Source organism: Rhinolophus sinicus, linkage group LG05, assembly GCF_036562045.2.
Source record: "Rhinolophus sinicus isolate RSC01 linkage group LG05, ASM3656204v1, whole genome shotgun sequence".
Classification (NCBI taxonomy): domain Eukaryota; kingdom Metazoa; phylum Chordata; class Mammalia; order Chiroptera; family Rhinolophidae; genus Rhinolophus; species Rhinolophus sinicus.
In genome coordinates this window covers 42,824,572-42,834,467 of record NC_133755.1, presented here as the reverse complement: position 1 = coordinate 42,834,467, position 9,896 = coordinate 42,824,572, and the positions used below count along the sequence as shown (strand labels likewise).

At 34.0% G+C, this 9,896-nt stretch overlaps 1 protein-coding gene across 2 annotated transcripts in view; it reads right to left on the bottom strand.

The window, feature by feature from the left end:
- Positions 1-2,216: 2,216 nt before the first annotated feature.
- Positions 2,217-9,896, bottom strand: part of PAPOLG (poly(A) polymerase gamma) — a 29,414-nt gene continuing 21,734 nt past the window's right edge. The window contains exons 16-22 of one of the 2 annotated variants that reach the window (XM_019717322.2): positions 8,553-8,674; positions 8,076-8,251; positions 7,587-7,675; positions 7,278-7,498; positions 6,684-6,749; positions 6,438-6,494; positions 2,217-3,610 (exon numbers count right to left, since the gene is read on the bottom strand). In XM_019717322.2, coding sequence (XP_019572881.1) covers positions 3,512-3,610; positions 6,438-6,494; positions 6,684-6,749; positions 7,278-7,498; positions 7,587-7,675; positions 8,076-8,251; positions 8,553-8,674 — 830 coding nt within the window. In that variant the 3' untranslated portion in view covers positions 2,217-3,511. The remainder of the gene's footprint in view (positions 3,611-6,437; positions 6,495-6,683; positions 6,750-7,277; positions 7,499-7,586; positions 7,676-8,075; positions 8,252-8,552; positions 8,675-9,896) is intronic. The other variant, XM_019717330.2, reaches the window with a different exon arrangement.

Genomic DNA, 9,896 nt, shown 5'->3' with positions numbered 1-9,896 from the left:
TTGGAAGACTTAATAGGTAGTTATTTAAACATACACACAATTTTATTTATAAAAAATATTTTTTAAACCAAAGTTTTATTTATTGGTCTGTTCAGTCTGTTCTGGTCTGGACCACAAACGTGGAGGAACAAGAGAACTTCAAAGCTGCTGAAATCAAAGGATCAGATCTTTGATGATTAATTCTACTTTTTACTATTTCTAATGATCATTCTAAGTTATTCTATTCTGATCAATCTTAGGTTGAAATTTGTTGAACTGAAGTTTGACCCTGCTGATGAATCTAAATTAACATGAGAACATTTATAAACCCAAGAGTAAGCATTTTTCTAAAGACTGATGAAGTTTCATCTGAAAAAATATAAAGAAACTTGGAGAGAAATTTGGTGTTCCAGTGTCCTCCATCAGCCACTTGTTAAGAGCCACAGTACATTTTCAGAAATATACCACAGAAAAATTGTATGGAAAAAATTCCCAAGGGTCCGGGATTATTCAATTTTGGAAAGCTGTGGTTCCTACCTCCCCGCCCCCTTTTTTAGTCATGAACCACTTTGAGAAGATGAAATCTATGAACCCCCCACCCCAAGTAAAATGCATAGTAAACAAAAACTTCTTATATACATTTGCAAAGATTTCCCTAGGATCCATGACACCCAATTAGGAATTCCAATGTGAAAACTGTGGGACACAGTGGAAAGTTTAGCCCATTTCAACATTGTCTATCTTCATTTCATTGCTTCTACAGTAAGCATCTTAATAATTTACTAAACTGCCGTCTTAAGACAAAGTTATTGTTATCGCAAGCACCTAGTCTTTTAAAATTCATTCTCCTGCTCCAGTTTTACAAGGTTTTCAGCCACATTCCCTGTCTCTCAAAGTGTCCCTACGGTTAAACTAGCAGGTAATTGTTTTCCTTTGATACACACTATTTTTCAGAGCCCATCACTGAAAAACGAGATTAAAATCTAATACCCTTGTGAAAGTGAACATGTGTCTACAAAATGAAGAACAGGTTATCTGACTTTATAAAAATGTATTTCTAGGTATAGTTTCACACCTGAAACCAAACATATCTACTTAGTGCCTCTGAACATAAACTACAATCCCAGGCCACACTTTGCCTTTACTTACTTGGAATCGGTACAATGGGAGTCTCCTAAATAGTAACAAAATGTACTAAACATTTACCTACTGTTCAGAATAGAAAACTTCAATTCTGACCAAACTCACCGTCTCAAAAGCATCTCATCAACTCCCCAGTTACCAAACAGGCTGAAGAATGCTGTATTTGAGAAGTCTAACATGAACCACTGGCTATGTCTTAAACCCACGATGAATGGACCCTTAAAACAAGATAAATGACTACACTATAGAGTACAAGGGTTAGGCTTGTTGTTTTCTTATTAAAGACAAACTCTTCTAGTCGCTCCAAAGAATCTTTATATAATAGGGTAAACATGTATATAGAGGGGATTCTTAAAGAGACTTTGAAAACTGATAATGGAAGGGGATAATAGCTAGATATTAAATACGAAAATGCAAACACATCACATATATGAAATTTAATAAAATCCTTTACTAAAGAATTTTTCAAAGTTTGAAGTCAGGTGACAGTTCTCCAGTCTTTTCATCATCTTTCTCTTTTGCTCAAGTAGAGTATTTGTAGAACAACTCTCAAAATATCGGAATAAAGGAGAAGGGTCAGCTATAAGAACAGCTTTGCCAAGGAAGCTAAAACTTGGTTGTGGAATTTCATTCCTGTCTTTTGCTATGTAAACAGTGAATAATGGAACCATTATCCTTTCCTTGCTCTTCTTTACTTCTCAGAAGTTTTCCTTTGTATAAGTTAAACACTAGAATTTTCATTTCAGAGACTTAGGGGTCATAGCACAGGAGTGGGAGGAGAAGAATACTGTTCTCTGACAATCAGAATTCAAGTAGTTCAAATCAATAGCAAAGGGCTCACAAGAGAAAATGGACTGCTATTACTCCACTGGCTAAGAAGTGTCCCATGAGTTATAAAATACACAACCAAATATTTTCCCTGCACTATTCAAATGGACCATTTTGTGTTTTTCCTACTGGGCCTACTAAATGCTGAGTGAAAGCTGAAGAAGGTAACATATACCAGCATTTCTGGCTGTGCAACCTATACATTTTCATTTTAAGAATAATTCAAGCATAATCCATATTTAAAAAATTAGACTAAAGAGAGACAGTAAAGGTTTTAAAGTTTTCTCTTTGAAAAGATGGTATCTTACAGTACATACAAAAATACTCTGAAAATACATATGACTTCATTTACAAAACACTGAATCAACATATTACAAGAATTACATGGTTATGGATTTTAATAAACTGAGCATGCAGTCATGAAACTTAAAAAATATTAAGAAATGCATTGAAAAAAGCAGTGTAAAAAAAGACAACTCATATAATTAAATAAAAATTACAAAGGTCCTGAGCCAATTAATGGTTGGTAACAATGTCATTCAAAAATGCCTTCAGGTTTCAATAAAACCCACTGCTGACTTCTGCATGCCTAATTCGTGAAGAAAATGTGTGAAATTGTGGGGTAAGTAATGGTCAGGAATTATCATGCCAATTTAATTTTACACCTCAAAAATACAAGTTTGCCATACTTAAAGGTATCTTATTGTTGATGCTGGAACAAGTTGCTCCTCAGTAAAAAATACCAGTCAACTAATAAGAATGGCATGAGATAGAATATGTAATAATTTCACCATTCATATACTGACTTTCAGTATCCTGGTTATATTTTGATTCTTAATAAAGATGCATTTCAAAGGCCTCCATGGGAGGCAAAATATAGAGAATTTATGGTGCCCAACTCTTATGTAATCACTGGACTAATCCTCTCTGGTAACTATGCAACATTTGGACAGAAAGGCACAAAAAAATAAAAATTTAAATATTCCATGTGCCATTCTGGAAAAAAATAACTTAAATCAACAGAACAGACAATAGGTACATCTACACAAATGAGGAAATCAGAAGATACCTCACATTCATTAATCTCAGGTTTCACAAAGTGGCTTCAATGCTAAAGTAAATGTGTTAACATTTGGAAAATTACAAGACAATTTTTTTTCAACTTTTTCAGTTCTATACAATGATTACAATATAAGACAAAAAAAAAAAAAAAAGTTCAGGACTTGTTTTATCAGTGTCCAAAGACTCAAGAACTGGTTCCCATAATAGAGAAACAAACATCAAAAGTTAAGGCAGTAAAACCTCCAACACAAAGCCATAATATTATAGGTGACAAGTTGATAGCAGGTGATCCTCAGAGAAGTATATGTAGCAATCAATGAGAGAATGCTACAGCATCTGCAGGTCAAAGTGTGAAAGTTCTAAAACCACTTCAAGGTTAAGCCGATGACTATATCTTTCACCTGATTTTATGTATGAGTGCCACTTCTGTTTTTAAAAAAGTGGCTGTACCTGTGTCACTAAATGATTGCATATTCACTTAAGTAAGGAGGCACTGCTTTTACCGATTAAGGGTCAGTCGAATAGAATTTTTGATGACACGGATGTTATTTGCTGGAACTGGAGACGATGAATCTGGTAGTTCTTTACTGGGTAGTCTCTAGTAGAAAGAAATAGAAACAAAGGAAAAGCAAACATAAGGCCCAACTAGTAAATCAGTCATGAAACTGAGTTTTTCTCTGAATCCCTTAAGTTCCTAAACACTCAAGTATGTGTTGAGTATTTTCTCTCAATGTTCATAGGCATTTCTTCTTTTCGGGAATTCTTTTGTTTTAATTTTATTTTTTATAGTCAGGTGAAAAGCAGCGGGGTAAGAAAAGGGTGGAAGTGTGAGGAGTGTGAGTACAGGAAAGAAGACTTTGTTAAATCAATCGCCACTGCTGCACTCAGACATGCATAAAGAACACAGTCCTCTTCGAGTCAGGCGAATAGTAAGAGAAATTGGCAGAACACGGTCACGAAACAGGAAACTCTTGGGGTACGAGGTGAGAAATGAGTGTGTGTTACAGAGGAAAATTTGATATGTAGTTATATCCCTCAATCAATTTCTGTAATACATTCAGGAAGAACACTGTGAGATACTTAAGTTTTCAGGAAAACTGACTTCGTAGTCAGGCTAGGTAACTTCCATAATGGTGAAATTCAAGGATTTCTATATGAGGGTTTTTGAGGATACTAAAAATTATTATATAATAAAGGCAAAGTCTAAGAAATTGAGAAACAAAGACAGACACCTAAAATACAGACAGTTGTCAACCGAATGGGAGAAGATATTTACAAGCAACACCTCCGATAAGGGGTTAATATCCGAAATATATAAAGAACTCGTACAAGTCAACAACAGAAAAACAAACAATCCAATTTAAAAATGGGCAGAGGACCAAAACAGACAGTTCTCCCAAGAAGACATACAAATAGTCAACAGACACATGAAAAAATGCTCAACTTCACTAGCTGTTAGGGAAATGCAAATCAAAACCACAAAGAGATATCACCTCACACCTGTTCGAATGGCTATTACCAATAAGACAAATAATAAGAAGTGTTGGAGAGGCTGTGGAGAAAAAGGAACCTACATACACTGATGATGAAAATGGAAATTGGTACAGCTGCTAAGGAAAACATTATGGAGGTTCCTCAAAAAATTAAGAATAGAATTACCTAGCAATGGTATGACCCAGCAATCCCCCTCTTGGGTATCTACCCCCAAAAATCTGAAAACATCTATCTGTAAAGATATATGTGCTCTGATGTTCACTGCAGCATTATTTACAGTGGCCAAGACATGGAAACAACCAAAGTATCCATTGATAGATGACTGGATAAAGAAGATGTGGTATATATACACAATGGAATACTACTCTCCCATAAGAAAAGATGAAATAGTGCCATTTGTGACAACATGGATCTTGAGATTATTATGCTAAGCGAAATAAGTCAGAAAAAGTTGAGAACCGTATGACTTCACTCATATGTGGGATATAAAACTGAAAGCAACAAAGGAACAAGACAAACAAAATCTCGCAGACATAGATAATAGTTTAGTGGTGACCAGAAGGAAAGGGGTAGGGGGAATAGTAGAAAAGGGCAAAGGGGGTCAAATATATGGTAATGGAAAGAGAACTGACTGGGTGGTGAACACACAATGTGATATATACAGGATGTGTTATAGAAATGTATACTTGAAAACTATGTAATATTACTAACCATTGTCACCCCAATAAATTTAATTTAAAAAATACAAACAAATTTATTAATGAAAATAAAATTTAAATAGCAAAAAACAAAAATACAGATGGTTGTGTGACAGGAACAGTATATTAGCTTATTGTCAAGAGATGACTCAAGACTTAATTCTCCTCTCATGTTACCTTGGCTAAACAAATTAGCTACATCATATCCACATCTGCCAAAAATTTCACACACATAAAAATAGAGAATAGGACAATGAAGACTTAGATGTCACAACCAAGACTCAGACATTATCAACATTTCGCTACATTTGTTTGGTTTATGTACTTAACCTTTATACTTGAAATTTAAAGCAAAACGCAGACATGTCATTTCATGCTTTCATACTTCAATATCCATTTCAAAGTTTTTTCTTTCATTATTGCACATAATTATACACATATATTTTTTATAATCCTCTCTTATGCTAAAAGAAATTTTACAAATTCTACAACTAGTAGAATGAGGACACTTTCTATTTTGCTTTAGAATGGCTAATACATCCAGGGGAACTTGGAAGGATGACAGTTGATTATGATGAGACTATTCTTTAATGGGGGGTGAAAATAAGCCATTTTGTTCTTTATTCCCTATAAACTCTCAGAGAAGGGATTTTTCTGATTTACACAAGGCTGATTTTTGAGCAACTGTTTATCAACTTACCATGCTTTGCTTAATAATACTATATTATTAGTTTCAATGGTAATTCTTTGAAAAATAAAATTTTAAATTGACATTTAAGAGCTCTTTAGTTTTAGCTCTTAGCATGTACACTGATACATTTGGTTCTTTTAAAATATTAACTTTGGTTCCTAATTATCAAACCTAAATTTTGATAGTAAACAGTCATACACAATAAAAGATATAGTATCAAGTATTGGTAAGAAATTACTGTGCTGAGCATTAAGCTACTTCTTTAAAGATAAATACAAAACAAAGGTTGAACATAATCTGAATAAGTCTTAAACTACTTCATCTTTAATAGACTTCTGAGGTACGTACACTTAGGATCACACTTTGCTTGCTATTTCCACTTCCAACTCCCAACTATACTGCTGGTCTTTCAGTTTCAGGATAGGGACAAAATCGTATTACGCTTTTCCTTCACCCAGTGCTAGGCTCTAAATAAGCTTTTTGTACCTGTACATTAACTACGCATTTTAACCTATACATACTACCTATGAATAAAGTGTTACCTTTTTCCGTGATGTATCAATAGTTGGAATAGGCATACATTCTCCTCCAATGGCATCCTAAAAACAGAAGAATTATTTACAAGTGACAACTTTCTCTCCTACATGCAAATGCTCATTTCTACATAAAATAAGACACATCAAAAAGTTGACAGGCAGATCTAATCTGATTCACTTATAAGTACAGTACTTTCCTGATACATGACTCTAAAAAGTAAGTATTCTGAAGCACACTATTAATATATTTACCACTGATTTTCTTTTTCTGTTTTCAGCAGCACGCGATTCCTTAAACTTTGATTCAAGTCGAATAAACTAAAATACAAACATTAAAATGATTGCTATTATTACCTACAAAAAAACCCTATGTAAACTGAAACACTAATTAGTGATTACACTATCATCAAAACTACTTACAAACATGGGTTGATTAGAGAAGAGAATTTAAATTAGACTGAATCTAACTGCCACCCTTAATTTCTACATTTTGATCTTTTTGGTTAAATCAATTCAGTTTATAACAAAAAAATAGTTTTACCACCCCCTACTGGAGGCAGAGGAGATCGACATTACAACACAATAAATATGGTTAGTTACCAATAATGACTTCTGTGAAAGTCAAGAAGAAACTTAGACCAACCATTCAAGTTTTCAGACACACACATTAGTAATCTGAATTTAGGACGAACAATTAATATTGTTCTTTTAGGGTTAGGGTAAATATTCTTTTTAAACAGTCAAATCCTAATAGAACACTAAGATAGCTATGGAGAATTGTTTCTTTAGTACTCTTAACTTTTAAAAACATCTACTACTGAATCACGACTAAAGTTGTAACTTTACCTTTTCTATGTCTTTCAACCTCTTCGAAGACCCATCTATGGATGGGGAATGGGATCTCTTGGGCATAACATTCTTAGTCAGGTTTGACATTCCATTTAGATGTGGTTGTCCCTGGGCCGGGTTGTGGGGTGTTGTGATCCTAGGAATAACATTTCGTCCTACTACAGTAGGAATGGTGCACACAGCTGGGGGTGACACAGCTTTTACTACAGAGTCAACTTCTGAGAAGGAAAAAAGAAAGATTTTAGTAATTAAATACCTATTTATATATATATGTAGAATCATTAGTAAAAAAGTATAGACACCTACTTGCACCAATGACTGGAATAGATAGTCCTTGAGCTGGCGGGACACTCAGTGGCTTCTCCACAATTACAGCAGCAGGCTCAGCACTAACCCTATTCAAAGTGTTAAATTGTCATCATTAAATTATTTAAATATTACTTATTTAAAACACTTTTAACACTTAGGATTGCTTCTTTCAAGTATTCCTACTTTAATATTTCATTGAAGGAAGAAAAAGGGAGAAAAAGGCAGAGGACCCAGTAAGAATTAAGAGAAAAAATTAAACAGAAATCATGTTCATTTCCGTGTACTAAGCTATTCCCACATATTCATATACCTAGGCCATGCCCCACAGCATTACCACAAATTGTCCAGTATTTTGAAACAAACAAACTATCAACTAGTAAAATAAAATTACTTAACAATTAAAAAAAAGTATTTAGCAAAGGTAGAGAAGTTTTCCATTATCCTCAAATACACTGAAGACTGAAAGGACAATTTTGAAATACAGACCTTTCCGTTTCTCCTGAAGAAGGAATATCAGGCTTGGAAGCCTTGTTTGTAGACACTGGGGAATTAAAAGGTGTTCCATTATCAGTGTCTCTGGAACTATCCAAACAATTGCTATCCAGAGATGATCTTTTGGATTGAGGTCCACTTGAACTTCGACTGACATCAGAAAGACTTTGCTGAAAGAGAGGAAAGCTTTCAGGATTTCAAAAAGCAAATGAGAATAATGACTGTTTTCAATTCTGAAATATTAGGTTGGTGCAAAAATAACTGCGGTTTTTGCAACTATTTTTAACCTTTTAAACTGCAATTATTCTTGCACCAACCTAATACATATAAAACACATTATCTTTTGTGATTAATGAAGGTGAGATTTTGGTCCCAGATTGAATTGTCTGTACTGTCCCTCTTCTCAATATTTGGGAGATGTACACAAATTTGTTCCCAGGAACCATACTGGAGTTAAAATTATAAACTCACCTTTTTCTTCTTTTGAAGAATCTCTGCTGGAAGATAGTGATGAAGTTGTTTTTTTTTAACATGAGTTGCTTCAATTTTCATACCTTCCTTTAGCATGTTTATATTGTTTGCCTGTCTGTACACTGTAAAAATGTCAGTATGTTAAATGGAAACTTCTTTCTGAACCAAGGGTTGTTTTCTTTTTTGAAATGCATACTACCCATCACTACACAAACACAAACACACACCCCTCTTACAGAATAAGTATTTCTAAAAAGGTCACAAACCTATTCGAGTACCAACTAGTTTTCTCATGTCTAACTTCTAAGAATTTCCCATAATCAAATCTCATTAACAAAATAAACGTATGAAAAAGCTTTTTTTTCCAAATCCTGTTTTCTGCTGTTTTCCCAAAATGCAGTCTCTTCACATAATTACTTGCCCAAGTCTAAGCTAATCCTTATACCAAATATCCAAGATGCAATTCAAGCTCTCCCTCTCCATGAAACTTCTTTTACTATACCAATCATGAATGTCAGATGTCAGAAACCTTCTAGAAATACATCCTTATTGTACGGGTGGGGAAATGAGGCTCAACAGGTCTGAACATCTTTTCCCGGATTGGAATACACACAGCCCTAGATTCCCATCCTAGTACTTTTCATACCTTGTAAGTAAATCAATTTTATAAATTATTTAATGTATTTTAACAGTGAATACCCGATTAGATTATATGCTTACTAAAGACAGGGTTGGGGGGTTTCTTTTACAGTCAGTACTGTGAAATGTGGTGAATTATCTCTTGGGGCCTCTGTATTTATGTGGCAAACATTTTATAAATTTATAATCAACAGTTTCCCAACCTCCTCCTTTTTGAAAAATGAGCCCAAATTAAAATGGAAAAATTGATATCTATGTTTTCATTCCAAATTGCTTATAAAAGAATCACCAGGAGTGTCTGTTCAACTTGCAGATTCTCTGGCTCCACTCCCAGGGTGATTCAGTAGTTCTAAGGAGACACGCAGGGATCTGCACTTTCATGATTAACATGAGCACCAATTCTAAAGAATTCAGAGAACTCAGATGAGCCAAATCAAGAATATTAATAGTATGAAGGTACACTATTCCAGATTATTAAGATAACTCTAAATTTGTAATGAATATACAAGCATATTAAGATATTCCAAAAAGGTATTATTAGGGACCTAAATGTGAAAGACTCTTTTTACTGATTTTGCAACATTCAGCAAGCTTGTGTTTACTGATTATTTATTTCATGTAAAAAACATAAAAATCAAGTCCTCTTTATGACTGTGATTACAAACCCTGGCTGTGCACACTAAGAATCACCTACAGAGTTTCTTT